Source organism: Amblyomma mixtum, chromosome 3 (assembly GCF_055824585.1).
Source record: "Amblyomma mixtum isolate Tamu chromosome 3, ASM5582458v1, whole genome shotgun sequence".
NCBI lineage: Eukaryota > Metazoa > Arthropoda > Arachnida > Ixodida > Ixodidae > Amblyomma > Amblyomma mixtum.
In genome coordinates this window covers 330367332-330388246 of record NC_143014.1, presented here as the reverse complement: position 1 = coordinate 330388246, position 20915 = coordinate 330367332, and the positions used below count along the sequence as shown (strand labels likewise).

Below are 20915 nucleotides of genomic sequence, written 5' to 3'. Positions count from 1 at the left end.
CCCACACGGAGAGGCCAAACACGAAAACAACCGTGCGTCTCGCACGTTCGTCCAGCGTATCGGAAGATGCGATGGACACAAGTCCAGGCAGCCCTGTGCCGTCCACGTCGGGAGGACGGCGGGGCTCCATAGACCGACAAAAAAAAGAGAAGCCCCGAATCAGGGCACCCGAAAACCCAACCTAGTCCTCTACTAACTACATAATACAACATGGAATTCATACACTGGAACTGTAGGGGACTCTGACATAACCTAAACGACATAAAGGATATATTAGCCACACACTCACCTGTCGCCTTGTGTTTACAAAAGACAAATTTAGGCTGCAAACACAAGAACATTCTGAAACACTATAACTTCTTCCGCCGCGACCGAGAGCAAGCGAGCCGGCTTTCGGGTGGCGTAGCCATCATAGTTAAAAATTGAATCGCAGCCCGAGAACACAAGCTTAAAACCAGATTAGAAGCTGTGGCAGCCATCCTACACACATTTAAAACAATAACAGTGTGCTGTGTTTATATAGACCCACATCTTAAAATAACAATCCAAGACTTAGAAGACCTTTTAGAGCAACTACCAGAACCGTTTTTGATGGTCGGAGATTTTAATGCCCACTCCAGTTTTTGGGGCAGTGACAAAACAGACACTAGAGGCCAACTGATTGAATATTTTATACTTTCTAATAACCTTTGCCTCCTGAACACTGGAAAACAAACCTATTGTTCTCCTAGCTCAGGACAAATGAGTTGTATAGATTTATCTTTTAGTTAGTCCTCTATTTTTACAAATTTTAATTGGGATGTCTTAGATATCCTATATGGAAGCGATCATCTACCCATACTAATTAGCTTAGCACATTCACCCCAAATAATCCCAACTAAGCCGCAATGGTGGAAACTACACTTAGCCGACTGGGCACTGTTCCGTGAAAAAACCAGCCTAGATAAATTAGTGTCTGACGGCCTGAGCGTAGACGAACTCAACGAATTTTTCACAAACTGTATTATTGCCGCTGCACACCAAGCTATTCCTCAATCCTCTGGAATAGTAAACCAAAATCACAAATACTGGTACACAAAAGAGTGTAAAGAAGCTAAAAAGAGACAAAACAAAGCCTGGGGAATTTTTCTTAGATACCCTGCACAGGACAATTTTATAAAATTTAAAAAGGCAAGAGCGAAAGCTCGATATATTCGTCGCAGTGCCAAAAAGTCCTCTTGGAAAAATTACGTTTCGTCGATAAGCAGCTCGACCACTTCAAAACAAATCTGGGAGAAGGTTAGAAAGCTAAATGGCAACTACTCTCCGTTCACAGTCCCCCTTCTGACAGCTCCCGGTGTACAGACGAGTTTAGAAGAACAGGCAGATATTTTAGGCGAATATTTTTCTACCATATCCAGCTCATCCCACTACACAGCAGCTTTTCTAAAACACAAAAACACAGCGGAGAAGCAAAGACTACCAACAAGTTGCGGTACAAATGAACCTTACAATAATTTAATTACAATAAACGAGATCAAAACAGTAATTTCTGCCGGTAAACATACTGCACCCGGGCCAGACCAAATACATTACCAAATGCTAGCCCATCTTTTTAACCTGCCGTAGAGGCACTTTTAAGTTTTTTTAACAAAGTTTGGGTGTCAGGGAAAATACCCAAAGCCTGGAAAGAAGCTATTATAGTACCGTTTCTTAAACCCGGGAAGCCACCAACCTCTCCTAGCAGTTATAGACCCATAGCCCTTACCAGTTGCCTCACCAAGTCCTTCGAAAAAGTCCTGAATATACGGTTAACTTTTATCCTCCAATCCTGTGAACTTCTGGATATATCCATCAATGTGGTTTTAAAAAAGGATGATCCACTACAGATCACCTAGTTCGCCTTGAAAATACTGTAAGAGATGCTTTTATACACAAACAACACTGTCTTGAAGTCTTTTTTCACTTAGAAACGGCATATGACACCGCCGCGGTGGCTCAGTGGTTACGGCGCTCGGCTGCTGACCCGAAAGATGCGGGTTAGATCCCGACCGCGGCAGCCGAATTTCGGTGAAGGCGAAATTCTAGACGCCCGTGTGATGTGCGATGTCAGTGCACGTTAAAGAACCCCAGGTGGTCGGAATTTCCGGAGCCCTGCACTACAGCGTCCCTCATAGCCTGAGTTGCTTCGGGACGTTAAACCCCAATAAACCAAACGAGACCAACCCAAGCATATGACACAACATGTAGGTTCGGGTATCTTCAAGACCATGCCGAGCTTGGAATCCGCGGCAGGATGTTAAATTGCGTAAAAGACTTCCTATCTCAGCGCTCATTTCATGTACGCCTGTACTAGCTGAAAACCTGTACATTTCATGTACTAGCTGAAAGAGTTCTCGCGACGGTGAAGTGGTTTGATGTGAAGAATGGAATACGGAAGAATGTAGCCCACACCTGTTCTTGTTGGCATTGTCTGTGTTTGTCCATGTTTGTTTTTGAGTGTCGGCTACCTACTTTTTATGCCTTCCGTGTTTCGTCGCCCCTCTATGACCGCTGTACATTTCCTTTTCATATACGCTCTTTGTTGTGTGTTCGAATGTCTGTGTATCGAACATTGACGACCGTCGTATTGTGTGTGGCGTGTAGTGTGCTCGCTGTGGTGTGGTGTTCTGTGGTGCGATCGTCGAACGCGTCTGGGGTCGCTCTGCTGAAGTTGAGTTCTTTCCCTTGGAAAAAAAATTCTGAAGAGGGGGCCTTCTGTAAGGAGATAGCGCCACTCAGCGTCGACTGTGAGGCAGAAGACGGAAAAGCACGAGGAGCGCGTGCGGAGGGGTACGCCGGGACAGGTGGAAGAGCATTATGTGGCAGAGAAGAGAAGAGCGCGGTGGGCGACGGACGTGCACGAGTTCTGCTGGCTCCCCGAGTTCCGGGCTTGGGCCTCAGCCGCAGACGTCCGGGCCACCAGACCCGCACATCCGTCGTCGAGAGCCTCAACCACCAGGCCCAGGCGCCACTCTTCTCCGTCCATCCGTCAGCTGCTCCACACAGGCCGCCTCTGGCACCTACGTGGCGTACCCGGGCTACCAGACCTGGGAACCGTGCTGGGAGCCCACAGACGCTGGCGCTGCGGTAGCGTTCAAGGCCAACGGGGGAAACGCAGGCAACAGTGCATCGACACTGGAACGCCCAGAGACTGCCTGACTGCCCGACACCCAGCCGGTCCTCCCTGGTCGATGCTCGTATGAGAGACAAGTAGTGTGCCTTTCCTTTTTGACTTTCTTTTTCCTGTATGTTTTGCGATGATTGTGTTCTGTTCTCCTGTGTGTTTTTTCCGTGTGTTGTTGCGTTGCTCTCTTGTCTCTTTCCTCTTTTCACGCCCATACTGAAATTGGTTTCCTTTCCTATAAAAGCCGCCTCGTTTATTGCTTATACCTTTATTGTTTGTGTTAAATACAACCTGCAATCTCACACATCCTCACACACCTAAATGAAACCGCGTTACCTTTAAAAATTGAACACAAATTCTTAGGCATAACGTTTGACCGAAAACTAACTTCCCTGCCTCACATAAATGCGATGAAAAAGAAAGCTTCTCGATCACTGAATATACTCAAAGTCCTTTCGCACAAACACTGGGGCTCTGACAGGGCAAGCCTTTTACAGATTTATCGCTCTGTGGTACGATCCTGCTTAGATTATGGTTGCATAGTGTATGGATCAGCAAGGCCATCGTACTTGAAACGACTAGATCCAGTGCATAATTTGGGTTTGCGTCTTTTTACTGGAGCTTACAGGACGTCACCCATATAGTCTTTACGTTTAACCATCTCTTACAGATAGAAGAAGCATACTTACATGCTCATACGTTCTAAAAATCCGTTCCCTACCAAAACACATCTGTTACGAAATAGTTACAAAGTGTCTATCAATAACACTCTTTAATAACAAACCGCAAACCAACAGGCCACTGCTATTGCGTTTTGAAGAAATTTGCCAGAATCTCGGCGTACTGAACAAATTACCCAGCATTGCACTGAGACGAGATCCACTGCCTCCATGGTACAAATTTCCTGCGATATGCGATTTTACCCTTACACAATTTCACAAAAAGCAAACTCCACAGCAACATATAATACAAGAATTTCTTTCACTGGAAGAAAAATACAATGGTTTCACGCACTTTTATACTGACGGTTCAAAAACAGATACCTACGTAGGAAGCGCAGTGGTTAGAGGAAATGAGAAGGAAATAACAATACTCCCACAGTGTGCATGTATCTTCACAGCAGAATGTTATGTCTATGCATAGCCGTAAGAAAAATAGTAACAGAGAACCTCAGGAACAGTATTATTTACACAGACTCTCTCAGTGTACTTACAGCTCTCCACTCCAAAAATGCAACCACTCCGATGCTTGGCGACATCATACATAACATAGTAACAGCAGCAGGTCAAGGACAGAACATTAAACTCTGCTGGGTCCCGAGTCGTGTCGGAATAAAAGAAAACGAGAGAGCAGACTTCTGTGCTGCTCAAGCTCGTGGAAAGGAAATAAAAAAGTAAATATGCCCTTTATAGATTGCGTAAACTTAATACAGCGTAAATTGAGAGAAAAATGGCAGTCATTTTGGAACAATGAGGTAAATAACAAGTTACACTTGAAGCCAGATTTAGGTGAGTGGCAGTCCTGCACCCACCGGGAGCGTTTCAAAGAAGTGGTTATCTGTCGTCTTCGTATAGGGCACACGCATTTCACACACAATTTCCTACTAACAAAAGAAGACAAGCCATAATGTGAATTATGCCAATATGAGCTAACAATAAACCATATTTTATTCTGATGCAGAAAACTAGAAAGACTAAGGAAGAAGCATTTTACAGTCTTTTATAATGAACAAATCCCATTCCACACAACATTGCTGGTAGGTGAACATGCACTTGTTGACATTTCACATGTTTTTAAGTTTTTAAACATAGCAGGTGTTTTAGACAAATTGTAGAGGCAATAAATAATGGTGAGCTTTTTACAACAAGATTTTTTGAACCACACCTCATCCACCCTCTCGTCCTGTGAGGAAGGCTGAGATCCCAAGCAGCACACCAACAATAGACCGACGCTGGCATAATGCTGGTCAAAACCGGCTCGAAAGTCGTACCGACGTCGGCATTAGGGCAAAAAGTTACTTTTTCCAACCTTGGCCTGATGATCGGGCCAAGACTGGACCTAACTAACTACCAACAATGAACCGACATTCATGCCGCTATCAGACCACTGTTCAGCCGCTCTACCAACACTGAACCTACATTCATGCCGCTATTGTACCCATTTTCAGCCGCTCTACCAACACCGGCCTCACATACCACAATTAGGCCACTGTTCAGCCTTTCTGCTAACGCTTGCCCGAAGTTTATGCCATTGCATTTCCAGTTCAGCGAATATTCACATTCCAGTTAATGTTCGCATTGGGAAAGCCATGGGTTTTGGCATTGCAAAGCTGCAATCATCTCTTCTATACACATGCACAACAAAATGAGGCAACGAAAGAATCCAACTGAGCAACAATTTATTAAATATTAGGACCATGCCTAGCTCAAGCAGGGCAAGGGGTGGGCTTAGGTCGTGGCTGGGGCGCGCGGTTGCACGAGTCCTGCGAGGTAGCGGGGGCCGCGCAGGAGGCGGCACCTTGGGAGGGAGCAAGGGCCGCGCGGGAGGAGGGATTCTGGGAGGTGGGCGCCGCTTGGGGAAGGGAGGGCAGTGTGCTGGGGGCTGAAGCACAGGGGCTCGCAGTGGTTGCCAGGCCGGCAGCGGTGCCTGGCAGAAACGCTTCGGCAAATCGCATTTTGCGTCCGCCGCCACGGTCCACCGAACATGACAACCACTTCCTAATGAACTCCGGTGCTTCCACCCCATCCACCCCCGTCTTCTCACAGGTGGAATCTGCATAAGATAAGCGTTCATTTTAGGCCAGCAGACAAAGTTTGCTCGTTCACAGAAATCAAGATTATTTCAGCAACAGAGAAAACAGAAAAGGCCACAAGTACATATTAATCAGTGAGTGCCAAAATGAAAGGACTACAGTATCCAAATACAACTTGAGGAAAAAATCCACCGGAAAGCTCTTCTAACCAACTGTATAAAGCTGCTGCGACATCACGGTCGACCACTTTGCACGACTAACATATGGGAGCACAAATGGCTGGCAGATACAAGCCACGACTACCAACACTACCACGACTACCAACAACCAACACATGACAAGAGATGGATGTGACTGGTGCGAGAGCTTTCTTTGAAAGGCATCTGCTGACTCATATATCTTCAGATGCACATGGATGAAAACTGCAGATGACTACCCCCATAAAAACAGTAACAAAATATTCACCTGTAATGAAAAAGAAAACTGGTAAAGTATCAAATGAAAAGAAGAAAAGAAAACAAAGTGCAGCAGAACCTGGTACATGTTCTTCCACTCATCTTTTAAAATTCAATTAAAAGCTACTGCAACAATATACCTATTGCCACCTTGCATAGCTTCAAGGCAATAAATGATCGCTTCCCCTTGCGGCCATAGAGGCTGTACATCCTCTGTACAGCCACCCCCATGATGGCGGTCATTATGTTGGATCCCACCTCCCTCAGGCCCTTGCCCCCCAGGCGGACCAGCTGCTTTCGCTGAAAAGAAACACCACAGGTGCACAAGCTATTAGGCACAAACATCAATTATAATTTCATTTAGTTCTGCAGAATCGAATAGCTAAGGCAGTTGTGTGACTACCTGTCAACAGCCCATGCGAGTACCTACAATCATAATGCATAATTTCTGTATGATACAATAGCTTGGCTAGTTGCTACCAGCAGAAAGCACCACAGCCAATATGGACATTGTTTTCCCCAGTTTACTAAGAGCAGAGAAAATTTAGCGATTGAGCAAAGGTGGCCAACTCCTACCCATTATGCTTTGCATCTTGGAAATTATTAAGGCGAAAGCCTTTAATGTCTCATCGATGTAAGCAGCAGTTGTCGACAGAAATGTCACGCTTTTCAGTTGGTCCAAACGGTCGTGACATCACAGTGCGCGAATTTCAAACCGGGCCAATTGTACTTTGGCTAGTAACCAGGCAACCAATTGAAGGGATCTTATAGTGATGCTCCAAGTAAGTGGGACTGAGCTTAGTTAATTGCTTAATTACTCAATTAGCGTAATTAATTTTTCTAGTCACGCCATATAAATAAATAAAACCGAGTAAGAAATTGGTTGAGCTCGGGAATCGAACCCCGGTCTTCGGAGTGTGAGACGAGCATGCTATCCACTCCGCCATGCCAGCTCGATGGTTTGGGAAGAATAAAGGTGCGTCTAGTGAATACGGTGTCTTCGCTCACTCCCATCCTCCTCCCTTCCCTTCCGGCGAGGTTTAGGTGTCCACCGAGATATGTGAGACAGATACATTTCCTTTCCTCAAAAACAAATTCACCGACGTGCGAGGCATAGAACCGAATGGGCGATGGCGCTCTATGGACTCCTGGAAGCGTTGCAAGACACTGTCGCGTTCCACTCTTAGAGGCGAAGCTTAACATCTTAACCACACATCAGTGACCGCAGTTTAGGCCAAAAAAGTGCCCCCCCTGAATTGAATTTTGACGGGTGTCCACCGAGATATGCGAGACAGTTACTGCGTAATTTTCTTTCCTCAAATACAATTATCACTTCCTTCATTACGGGCCATCTTTGTCTTTCTTCTTTCACTCCCACTTCCTCCCTCCCTCTACGGTGCGGTTCAGGTGTCCACCGAGATGACAGAGAATTACTGCGCCATTTCCTTTCCTCAAAAAGCGTTCGAAGGGCAAGGCATCGCGCCGAACGGGTGGTGGCGTTCCGTGGACTCCCTGGCAGCGCTACAACACGCTGTCGCGTTCCACTCCTAAAGGCGAAGCTTAAGCGTCATTAATTAGCAATTCATTAGTACCAGGCACAAATCAGTAATTAACCATTAGTTAGTGATTTGTCGTCACTTAGCAATTAGTACTCAATTATATGTGACACCACCAGTGCCACAGAAGCAGTCAAAGTGGTGCGGAAAACGCTTTCGCCTCTACGCACTTTAAACAGTCAAAGTGCCCCCTGAATTTTTTATATTATAACTATAATGCTTTTTGCAGATATATGTGCTGGATGTGCTGGAGGGCTCCGGAAGTTTCGACCACGTGGGGTCTTTAACATGCGCCCCTGACATCACACTGCACACGGGCGCCTTGCTTTTCGCCTCCATGGAAAACTGGCCATCACGGCTGGGTTTGAACCTGTGTCTTTGGGTTCAGCAGTCGAGTGCTCTAACCACTGAGCCACCATGGCGGGGCTCACTTCCCTGAAATTGAGCAGTCTGATTAATGCTATACAAAGGACGCTTATTTAAATCCCCAAGCACCTGAGTAAAGCTGCGTGCTTAGCAACCACATTTAATTAAATGATGTTGCTTGTTTTTGTCGGCAGATTAAGTAATGAAACGTGCATAATGTGAGCAAAAGACAGGGAAGAGGTGGGTTAAAGCTGCCCCATTATTTGGGAAACCTAGCCGAAATTAAAGACGCGCTGAGAGAGGACCAACTTCCAGCTGTGTTCACAGCAGTTCATGCAACAGTATATTAACCGAAAGCTCAGCTTCCTGTAAAACAGACCTTACAACATCCTTAATGTTAGCTACAAAGTCCACTGCTGAACTAAATTAAAACAGCACAACAATAAATGACAAATGTAAGGAAAATGAGGGGCTCGTTATGAGACACATACGAAGAAAGGCAGCCACAGGCAACAAAAGCATAGGGGATTTTTTTTTGCTGTTGATCTATGTAAAACAATAATGTAATCACAGAAATATTGGAATGAGAAATAAAATTTGTAGGCACCAAGTCTGTTATGCAACGACCGGCCACCGGCAGAGCTCTGGAAAACTGCATCGAATCACATCGAGTGACACCATCTGAGAGCAACTGCCCCAAAAAAGCCTGTGACTGCACCGCCAAATACCAAGCTGCTACAAGATGTGACAGGTGTAATGCTTCGCACAAAACCAGCATCAGTAGCTCTGCTTGATGTTTAGCGCTCCTTCTCGCCTAAACGCTCTGATGCGACAGCAGTCTCGCAGGTGGCATTTTCTTTGCACTGCGTGGCTGAAACATGACGTGACAACTGGCACTTGCCGTAAGCAATATTGCGAGCGCCACATATTCAGCACTGCTACTGAGCCCAACAAATTGATAGGAGCCAAAGAGCAGATAAAGAGAGTCCCCTAACAGCTGTCTCGAAACGTGATGCAGTTTTTGCAAGCTCTGCTACCGGCTGGGCATTGTGTACCACTTTTGCTTCCAAAAGTACATCTCACCACACAAGGAATCGACAGGGCGTTCCAGTGAACACTCTAAAAAATTCCTAAAGAAGCGCAAGCTCGATATGGGAAAACAATTTTTTTTTTGGAGGAACGATCTCTCAGCAGTGGTGGACATAAATTACTGCATCCTAATTATACAGGTAATTAAAAACTCGCTTGTTAACTTTAATTAACACAGTTCAATAATTACTGCCAAAGGGGAGTTCGAAGTGACATACAAGGCAATGGAATGTCAGCCTTTGAAACAAAAAACTGATTTCCAAAAGCCCTGCAACCTGAGATTGGATTGTGAAAACGTTTATTTGGGGCCTGCAGTAGAACGCGCGCTCGCGCGCGCGCGCGCGCGCTCCGGACGGGGCCTACGTCGTCCTCTGGGCGCCGGTCGCGCGGCCTGGGTCACCGCTCGCCGTTGCCGGTTCGCTGGGTCCCTACCGGGCCAGCGCCTCGATGACCTGCTGGACGGCCCTGAGAAATTCGAGTTTTTCCAAGCAAAACTGAAATTGAGCGCAGATGACGTGCTGCAGTGGCTACGGTGCCCAGTTCGAACTGCAAGCGGTACTGTGAATCGACGAACGACGAGCAAGCGGCGACACCGAAGGTTGTCTGGAACGCCTTTAATCCAACTTGGCAGACGGGCAGGAAAGAGCGGCGCAGCGCTCTGCCGTGGCCTTTATATAGCATCCCCGAACGCCGGCGCGCGTCCCACTCGGCTGGCCTAGAACGCCGGCACGCGTCCCACTCGGCTGGTCCAGAACGCCGGCGCGCGTCTCACTCCGCTGGCCCAGAACGCCGGCGCGCGTCTCACTCGGCTCGCACAGAACGTAACAACTCCTCCCCCTTTTAGGAGGGCACCACATAATCTGAACAAGTTCTTCGCTGTTATGCCAACAGCTGTGAAGAGCTCCCCCACAGTCGCAAGTCGACAATAATGTACTTCGTGAGAGCAACACGCACCGCTGCTCCATATAAATCTCATGACGAACAGTTCGGCGCTGTTGAAATCCTGTTTCCGAGATCTGGTGCGGTGGAGTCCACAGACGAAAGCACCAGCACAGCACAGCAGCACACCGTTCCTAGGTCTGGCTGGAGGAGGGGGTTGTAGCACGAGGATGAAATCACCCACACATCGTTGTGACGGCCTCCGTGCCGTTGAAGAGATGTGGACTGCACTGGCCAGGCATCAAGGGTTGCCCCGACGGTGCCTTTTTTAACCTCTGGCCGAAGCCACCGGCATCCCATTCTTGAAAGAGGCTGATGGCTGGGCAGACGTGGAAACAAACAACAACCAAGCCCCACAGAAGCCACCGAGGCGCCCAAGATGTCAATTCTGTTCACCGAAAGTGCCTTTGTTTGCCTCATTATACTGCCCAAAAGTCTTCCTAAATGCAACCAGATTTTTGCCCTTAAAGAAAAAGATTAGTAGCGAACATTTGAAAGAGGAATAAGCATGAATGACTGTCTGATGAGACTATGTACAGTGATGCAGATGAGCCAAAAGAAACAAGAACTCTAGATGGCGTACTTATTCGTGCGCCCGACTTTAGAAGTCTGCGTTCGCATGCAGTTTACCTCTCTTATGCTTTACCACAAAAGCATATTCCTGGAGAGTTAAACTCCACCGGAGCAATCTGCCGTTCTTTTGAGACAGTTGCTGGAGCCATGTCAACGGTCGATGATCAGTAATTAGTATAAATTCAGAGCCCAAAAGGTAACAGCGAAGATTCTCGACAGCCCACACCAGGCAAGCGTATTCTTTTTCAATTGTGCTGTAAGCTTGTTCGCTCGAAATAAACTTCCTGCTGACAAACAAAATCGGGTGTTCTTCCCTTTTGTAGTTTTCTTGGCTTAGTACCACGCCCATACCTCTTTCGCTACCGTCGCATTGCACCAGGAAAGGCCTCGCGTAGTCTGGGTTGGCCAGCACAGGCTGAGTTGTCAATCCCAGCTTCAGGGACTCAAGCGCTTGACGCTTACGATCGTCCCATACAATGTTATTGGGCTCCTTTTTCTTGAGGGCATCCGTAAGTGGCCAAAAATAAAAATAAAAGTAAAACAATAAAATAACACCGATAAATAAATAAAATAAAATACCGTTCTTCACATAAAACGAGATATTCGGTGTTACATTTTTTCCCAGGCTATCTCGACATTTTCCTAGCGTTGGGTCCGTGGCCTGTTCTCTGGTAAGTGTGGCTTTATCAACATTTACCAGAACCAGAAACCACGCTGGTTTCGCTTTCCGGCGAAACCAGCGTGGTTACGTCTGCTTTTTCGAGCGTATCCTCCGGCATCCTTTCTACCGTTTCGTTATCTGACTCATCACCTTCTGCCCTCGTCGCGAGCGTTTGCGGCTCAGAGCCGTTCGCTGACGTCATGGAGCGAGTCACTACTAGAACGGGATTCATGTCAAGCGAGACGCCCGAGTCATCGAGCTGCCTTGCCGTTCTGTTCGAAAGAATGTACGGGCAGTTTGGCAATACTCCGTCGGACACTGCTGCCTCCGTGTCTACTACACCGAAAGGCCCGTCTAGTTTTACTCTGGCTACTGGCAAGCTGATTGTACGATCTTCCAGGGCCTGTCGAACCCCCACGCAGTCGCCTGTGAAATCGTCTTGCTTCACTAGCGAGGAATGAACCAGGTCGTGTGTGGCTCCTGTGTCTCTTAAAGCCTTGCAAGACTGACCATTTACTTCTATGTCGTACCAGTATGGCCTAAGCAGGTCTTCTGCCTTATCCATGCACAAGTTAACCGGTGACACTTTAGGCACAGGACAGCCGGAAGCCACATGACCCGGTTGGTGACATTTGTAGCAAAGAATAGGGTTTCTTGCTTCAAACGACTTTGTTTTTAGCTTTTGCTTTTCTGGATCCAACGCTTCCTTTGAAGGTGGAACATGCGTCGAACACTCTGCGTTTTTAGACAACGCACGAACCGTTCCTCGCTCGTGGCTTCGGACAAACTAGGCTTTTCGTTATTAAACGTTTTCTCGTGTCTGGAGCGATACAGGTCTGCGGAATCTGCCGCCACTTGTACGGTTTGTACATTTGGCCTGTCCTGAATCCAATCCTTCAGGGTTGAAGGAATAGAACAGAAAAACTGCTCAAGTGCAATCTGCGCTAGCACCTTTTCGCGGTCCTCATAAGAGTCTACACCACGGAGCCAACTCTCTAGAAAGCCCATTAACTTGTAAGCGAACTCGGCATAGCTTTCTTCCGGCTGTTTCCTTGCCTCTCGAAACTTTATTCGAAAAACGTCAGGGGACAACCTGAACTTCTTCAGTAGGCAGGTTTTTACGGACGAGTAATCATCCGCCTCTTTGCAATCTAACCTTGCCAAAACGTCAGTCACTTCCGCTGGCAGCAAGCTCAGAAGCCTTTGTGGCCAGCTCGACTCCACGAAGCCCCCTTTTCTGCACACCCGCTCAAAATTTACTAGGTAGAGACCTATGTCTCCTCTGACGCAAAAGGGCTGCAAGAGACTTCGCATGTCCAATTTTGTCGATATATCGACCGCCATGGCTTCCTCGTCATTCTTAACCTTTTGCTTAAGCATTTCTAGCTCAAGTTCTTCTTTCTTCCGTTTCCTCTGCACCTCAGTCCAAGATTCTAAAATTTCATCGGCGTCCGCGCCACACTTTTCGATGGCCGAGATGATCTCGGGCTTTCTCATGGCTTTCGCCACCTTTACGCCCAGCTCTTCGGCTAAGAGCATTAATTCGGGCTTAACAATTGCACCGAGATCCACCTTGCTACGACCGAAAACTTTACGAGGAAAAAAATCTGGCTGCTTTCCACCCACTGCCCTTTCTAGTCAGTGACAGTCTATTTTCACCTTTTAAGCTACCTGGTGAACAAAAGAGACCTCTCAGGCACTCACCGACAACCGCCGCGGAACCCGGAGTCGTCGATCCCCACCGCTGCCAACCAGCTGTTAGTTTCGGGCGAATCGACGAACGACGAGCAAGCGGCGACACCGAAGGTTGTCTGGAAAGCCTTTTGGTGTCAGAAGGTTGTTACGTTCTGTGCGAGCCGAGTGAGACGCGCGCCGGCGTTCTGGGCCAGCGGAGTGAGACGCGCGCCGGCGTTCTGGACCAGCCGAGTGGGACGCGTGCCGGCGTTCTAGGCGAGCCGAGTGGGACGCACGCCGGCGTTCGGGGATGCTATATAAAGGCCACGGCAGAGCGCTGCGCCGCTCTTTCCTGCCCGTGTGCCGAGTTGGAATAAAGCCGTTCCAGACAAAAGGGCTGCAAGAGACATATATCTCATATACGCGGTTTCACACCACATCTTGGTGTAAAGAAAAGGATAGTCATTGCCAAGTGTGTAAGACAGGCCTTCGGCTCCCGAACCTTGGGCGGCTGGCGTAAGGAAGAAGAGAACGAAGACAGCGGCGCCGATGCTCGTGCGTGTGCTCTGATCGCTGCCGCTGGGACTGATCGCTACCTCTGGACTGAACCGAGGCGTACCGCTAGCCGTTCGCGACGCAGCTCCTTCGAAGACTACAATACACTACACTTGGTGGAGGTGCTGTCTGCTCTTACCATCGAGATACGCCACCATGGCCAGGCTTCCAGGCTCTACCACGGTGCCCCCGGCACAACCTGTCCAGCCTGCTGGCCGGTCTGTCATCTGTTCTGGTGCCGTCCGTCAGCGCGACCCCACGATCTTCAGCGGCACGGATGACACCGATGTGGAGGATTGGTTGGACTCATATGAACGCGGAAGCGCGTATAACAAGAGGGACGACAGCGTCAAGCTTACCAACGTTATATTTTATTTAAGCGACGTGGCCAATCTATGGTTCCGCAACCACGAAGCGGACATCTCCAGCTGGGCGGATCTGAAAACCAGCCTCACGGAGGTCTTCGGCCGTCCCGCTGTGCGTAAGCTTCGTGCCGAGCAACGCTTGCGCAGTCAGGCACAACTAAGCGGCGAAAACTTTACCAGCTACATCGAAGATGTAGTCGATCTCTGCAAACGCATCAACGCTTCCATGAGCGAGGCAGACAAGATCCGAAATATTCTGAAAGGCATTGATGATGACGCCTTTCAGATGCTCGTCGCGAAGAATCCCCAGTCTGTCTCCGACGTGATAAGCCACTGCCAAAGCTTCGATGAGCTGCGCAAACAGCGCCTTTCGACCCGCCGAGCCGGCTTTCAAGAGGCAAATATTTACAGCTTGACTCTTCCCCGGGACGGTGCTCTGGACCATCAGTCGCTCCTCCAGCACATTCAGCAGTACGTCCGTGAAGAAGTCGCCCGCCAGCTGTGCTTGTCGACCAGCCCACCTACTCCTGCGCCGCAGCTCACTACCAACATCCAGCGTGTCATACAGGAGCAGGTCGCCGAGGTACTGCACTCTCCTCCTCCACCTCCTCAGCAGCAGGGTTATTTTTTAGAACAATGAAGCGAAATAAGGTGCACAACACACTAAAGTAGAGCACACAGTTAAAGTTTGGTACCGTAGGCCCTGCAACACGTCATCAGCAGACGTCGCCATCTTCACTGAACTTCATGTGCGCCTCTTGCGCTAATTTTCGGTTTCGTGTGGAAAAAATGTCTGAATTCCTGAATTTCTACAAAAAATCTTTTCTTTATTTTAAAAAAGATATGGCAGCGTTCGTGGCTTCGTACTCCCTCTGGCACTAACCACTGAACTGCGTCAATTAAAAAGTTAATAAGTGGGTTTCAGTTAATTGTATAATTAGAAAAAGTTTGCAGTACAGTGTCTGCTACAACTGTGCGTGTGTACCTGCAAATATTTCTTCTCTTTTGAACTCCCTACTCTTAGGAATTCCTGAAAATGTTCACTGAAACAACCAGTGTGTATATCAAAAAACAACTTTCATGAACAAGATATTTACATTAACAAAACATACTGTGACAGCGCACTCCAGCACAACAGTAGGAATTATACCTATGAAGAGCATGTTATTCACAGAGCACGGCATGCAACTACTCTTGGAGCTCAAGATTTCTTCACAAACCTCGGAATTACATTATTCATGCAATTCGTTAGTAGGCATTCATTTTTTCCAGACACGAATTATCAGAAACATTAAATCACCAGTCCAGCAGCCATGCTGTCGTCCTGGACGGCAGCTTCCGCAGTGTCCAACTCCTCGGGTGAGAATGCGGGCAGTGCAAGGGTGGGAGGCGGTGGCGATGGGGACACAGGCCGAGTCCTCTGCTCCAGCTGCCGGTCCGACCGCAGCAGCACGTGTTCCTCCAGCCTTTGCAAGCGCTGCATCAAGTCGCGCTGCTGCTGTCGGACCTCCAGCACCAGGCGCATTATTCTCAGCAAGGTAGCTGAAACTGAAACAATCAACAATTTCAGTGAGAGCAGGGTTAACCTGGACGCAATAATATCATTTGCGCACTGAGGTACAATAAAGAACAATATGAGCCTAACAGTAGGCAGCAACACACACGTACTATGCTCCTAAACTTCCACCAATTTTTATCCTCGAAGACACTTCTAATTCATGTTCTATTCCTTGCTAGCCTAATTTAAATGCCATAAATGTCACCATGCACTGACAAACACCTCGGTCAAATGGAGGTGCTCTATGTGTGATAGCTAGCACAGAACCTGCAGCCTTGTTGTATAAAGGACTTCTCAGTCTATGAGCTTCGCCAATTTTTACATTGCTTCATAGGCATTTCCACTGCTATTGCACCATGGCAGAGATGGCAGCAGTTAGTCGCAAATTGATTCTTCTAGTGTCATGAGAAGCATGTGCTAATAGAAGCCAGAAAGCAGAGCAGGCCTGTGCCCTTAATATAGCATTGCACCATTTGGAAACTATTGCTTACGGCAACACCCACATTGGCCAAAATGCTGGAGGAAGACATCTGTTCTAACTGCAACTGCCGGCAGGGATCAATGCATTAAAACTGCAACAAAGATAGCCCTTATGGAATTACAGCCCTTAGCTGACAAGCGAAATGCAACAAAGAGGTGGACCAAACGTTTCTTGCTAGGCACAGGAGGTGCCAAACCGTTGAGAAATAAAACAAGGTCACATTTATCTCTTACCATGCATCCATTTTGCTGCTGGCAAGACAAGACTAGGAGCCAGCTAATGTGCTCCACAAGGCAGTTAGACTGTTCAGTTCTTTCCTAAGCAAGAGATCCTCCTTCAGAGCATGCCACTATTATTGGCTGCTTATCTCCTTCAGCACCCTTTATGGGAGCTTTGTGATATCGCAATTAATTTTTTTCAGCACATTTCGGTGCATCCAAGGCACCGCATTCATTTCCAACCAATAAACTTTTAAAATACTTTGAAAGACAATGAAAAATTACAATATGGGCCTTGCTGACCTGTGTGCCTCTGGAAGCGACCAAGTTATGCTGGTAAGGAAACAAATGCACAGAACATAGGACTACTGCGTAGAGTACAATCTGTAACAGTGGCTTCCTGGTGGTGATGTAGGCAGAGAGAGGCAACAGAAATGCCAGGATCCAAAAGAACCAAACAAAAGCACAACATACAGCTCTTGGGAAGGGCACACAACAACCAGTGCACTATGAATTACAAGAGGAGAAAGCAATGGAAGTACTAGGTTGTAAATTTCAGTACCACTTCAGTTCAATACAATCGTTCTTGAGAAATACATGTGATGATTTTCAGAGTGACCCCTTTCAAAGCACATAGTTTGAAACTAGAAATGTGCTCCTAGCACCATTACAAAAGCCACTGAGGAGAACTCCGTGCAAATATCTTCCTGAATAAGTATATTCTCTAGATCGTTCTGGGCCTGTTGACTGCTGCTCGGCAGCAGCAGGTACAATGAGAAATTTAAAATTTGCTCTGTTTTTCTTTAAGGCAAAGCAGATCTAGCTTCTATATCTTGTCGTGTCACTTGATACCAGACACAATAGGAGTGTAATTAAAAGAAAGGAAACAGCGAAAATACGGGACAAGCAGCATTTGTCCTGTCCTCTCACTGTGTCCCCATGTTTGGCTTGCATTTCTCGTTTTGCACAAAAGTAAACAAAGTGAAAATCTCACCATCAACAGTCCCAGCTGTTGATTCCTCCAGCTGGCTGGGTGGCGCACTGTTTTCGTGCACGCTCTCCCCAGCGTGATTCAGTGGGGCTGAAGATGAACATGCGTCATTAATGGCAATCCAGGAAGTACAGAACACACTCCCAGGCAGCCCAACAACATTGGCCGAACGTCGGGCAACTGTTGGCTAAAATTGGCACGAACATCGGTCCTACACTAGCATTTCGGCCGACCGCTACCACTTTACACATTGGCCCTACACTCATGCCAGTTTTGGGCCAACGTTAGGCCGATCAACCAGCCAACGCAGACCCGATGTTCGTTCTGCAGCGTAGGACAGCAAAGGTCTCATACTGGCATTCAACTTTCAAACATTGGTAGCCAACTTTCGAACATTGGTAGCCAGCTTTCGAACGCTGGCACATTCAATTAACCCACTCGCCAATAACCGGAACTGTGGATGGATGTACATACCATTCTACCTCCCCGCAGGCGCACCTTTTGAAACGAGCTGTTGGTGCTTGGCGCCACCACGGACCATTCTATCCACTCCGCATATCTCCATTGTAAACTGTAGAAGAACTGCAGATTGGGCTAGTTAGTGTAGATTCATAGCGCTGTGTGTGTCTTGTCTCCTTCTTGGTCTGTGTGTGTTTGCGCTGTTGAACCATCACTATGACTCCATTGTAAAGTCCGCCCATACATACCAAATCCGAGACGATGTTTCAAGTGCCAGCGCTTTGGACACAGCATGTTGGCTTGCCGCGGTAAACCCACTTGTGTCCCCGCAGGGGGGCGTCTGCAGCATGCAGACGTTGGTGAGTGGCGAAACCACGGGGTATCCCGAGCATCCGCAGGTAAATCCCCGCAGGGGGATGATGGTGAGCAATGCGTAACCACGGACCCGAGCATCCGCGTTTAGCCATGCGTGGCATCGCCGTGTCCGGGGAAAAGGGGATCCTGGTGGTTGAGCCGATGCCGAGCGTTTGGACCTTTACGGCCCCTCGGCGGAGGCAACACACCACTTAGGCCCCAGCTTCCTGTAGACGGCACCTCCGGCCTGACCCGACCGGGGGAAATCGGCAGTCGCCTTTTCCTGTTCTCTTTTCTATCTTTCACTGTCCTATCTCCTTTCTTACAACTTTCCTGTATCCTCCTCCCTTCTAGGTTTTTTCCTTTTTTCCTGGCGGCGAGGGTTAACCTTGTTTGGCCAACTACCCTGAGTTGTGTCATATTTGGTTATAGTTTAGGTGTACAGCTGGCGGGGGCAGCACTTGCTTTCAAGTTCCTGTCGCGTCCCCTTGTTGGACTCCATGGTGGGTGGCTGGCACCATGACCGAAGAGACTAAATTTTATATGGCTCCCCCCTTTTCCAAACCTGATCGCTCTCTCAAAAGAGGGCGGAACGAAGCAGCAGACTTTTTCATGAAAAAGAAACCAACTTTCAAAGTTCATGTAATACACAGTAACTGTGAAGAAAAGCAAGCCCGAATCATATCCCCATTTCTTGTCACCAAATGCTTAACAGATACCTTAGGGCCTGGCTACAAGGTATCCATAATGTCCAGCGGCGACCTACTCATTGAACTACGCGAGAGCATCCAGTGCTCGAAACTCGTAAACATTGCTTCTATAGGGGACATCTCTGTTTCCGTGACTCCCCACCGATCCCTCAACTCAGTCAAAGGCGTTATCTCAAAGGCTGACTTTATACACCTAACAGAAACCGAAATGCTTCATGGACTCTCCGACCAGAATGTAATTGATGTCCACAGGATCAAAATCCGCAAAGATAACAAGGAAATAGATACTGAACACATGGTCCTTACATTCAACACCATCAGTTTGCCCGAAACGATCGAAGTCGGATACTTGAAAGTCAACGTCAGGCACTACATACCGAATCCCCGCCGATGTTTCAGCTGCATACTCCAGGGCGTGACCGTCCTGGAAAAAGAGAAAAAAATTATTACCATAAAGACCAAAGAAAACATTTCATTCAAAGAAGCGAGGAGGTGTTTTGCGCTTACCAATACATTTTCCTTCACAGCAAAACCAAACTTCGCTTATGTGGTGCGCAGGGGCGTAGCACCACACAGCACTCTGGCACCTGCTGAGGCCATTTTCATCGAGCCTGTGGCAGGGCCATCCACGCCCCAGACAGGGACAGCGAAGGCTGCTCTGCCAACTCCAAAGCAGGGAGTTGGCAGAGCAGGACTTCCCCCCGTCGGGGGAGGCCTGACACCCACACACCCGCGGCTTGTCCGCGGTCGCCCAGCACCTCTCGCGAGGTGATGGACATATCCCACAGTCCGCCTGCTTTACAGCGGCGGAACAGCTCTCTTCAGCGGAAAACAGGCAGGGCCACCATAACGGCCCCAGAAAATAAGTAAACTCTCAATCGTTCCAATAACAAACATAAATATGGCTTTTCTAGTTCAGTGGAACTGTAGAGGAATGTTGAGGAATTACAATGACGTAAAAGATATTCTAGGGTCAATCTCGCCCGTTGCTATATGTCTCCAGGAGACCAATCTTGGTCCACAACATGCAAATATCCTGAAACATTATAAAACTTTTAGACACGATCGTGAACCAGCAAATAGACTCTTTGGAGGCGTCGCGATTGTCGTGCAAAGCGGAGTCCCTGCTCGAGAAATCACACTCAAAACAAAACTTGAAGCCGTTGCGGTCAGTGTCGTCAGCCATAAAACAGTTTCTATCTGTTCTGTATATACTCCTCCACATTTTACTTTAACAATCTACGATTTACAAGAACTTGTCAATGAACTTCCAAAACCGTATCTAGCAGTTGGGGACTTTAACGCTCACTCCCCTTTTTGGGGAAGCGAGCGCTGTGACTCTAGGGGTCAAATAATTGAAGATTTTATCCTCACAAACAATGTATGTCTCTTCAATACAGGAAAAGCCACCTACTGCTCCCCTACCTCGGGGAAAATGACCTTTTTATATTTGTCATTTAGCTCACCTTCTGTTTTTAATGATTTATAAATGGGATGTCATTGACAACCCATATGGCAGTGACCACCTCCCTATACTAATCACTTTAACTTTAACTTTACAAGAACTTTTCAATGAACTTCCAAAACCGTATCTAGTAGTTGGGGACTTTAACGCTCACTCCCCTTTTTGGGGAAGCGAGCGCTGTGACTCTAGGGGTCAAATAATTGAAGATTTTATCCTCACAAACAATGTATGTCTCTTCAATACAGGAAAAGCCACCTACTGCTCCCCTACCTCGGGGAAAATGACCTTTTTATATTTGTCATTTAGCTCACCTTCTGTTTGTAATGATTTATAAATGGGATGTCATTGACAACCCATATGGCAGTGACCACCTCCCTATACTAATCACTTTAACTTTCTCACCAGAAATAATCCCAACAAAACCGCGGCGCTGGAAACTTCACCTCGCCGACTGGTCACTTTTTAGAGCAAAGGCAACTTTAGACGATATAGTTTTAGAAAATCTCACCATCGACCACATAAACGAAGAGTTCACTATTTGTATCATAA

At 47.5% G+C, this 20915-nt stretch overlaps 1 protein-coding gene across 1 annotated transcript; it reads right to left on the bottom strand.

Annotated features, from left to right (window-relative positions):
• Positions 1 to 1031: 1031 nt before the first annotated feature.
• Positions 1032 to 17919, bottom strand: LOC149355932 (uncharacterized). The gene is made up of 7 exons (XM_089576222.1): positions 17877 to 17919; positions 17382 to 17468; positions 15431 to 15678; positions 6493 to 6652; positions 5775 to 5917; positions 5566 to 5716; positions 1032 to 1039 (listed from the first exon to the last, which is right to left on the bottom strand). The coding sequence occupies exons 1-7, from the start codon at positions 17917 to 17919 to the stop codon at positions 1032 to 1034; spliced, it is 840 nt and encodes a 279-aa protein (XP_089432348.1).
• Between the last annotated feature and the right edge of the window lie 2996 nt (positions 17920 to 20915).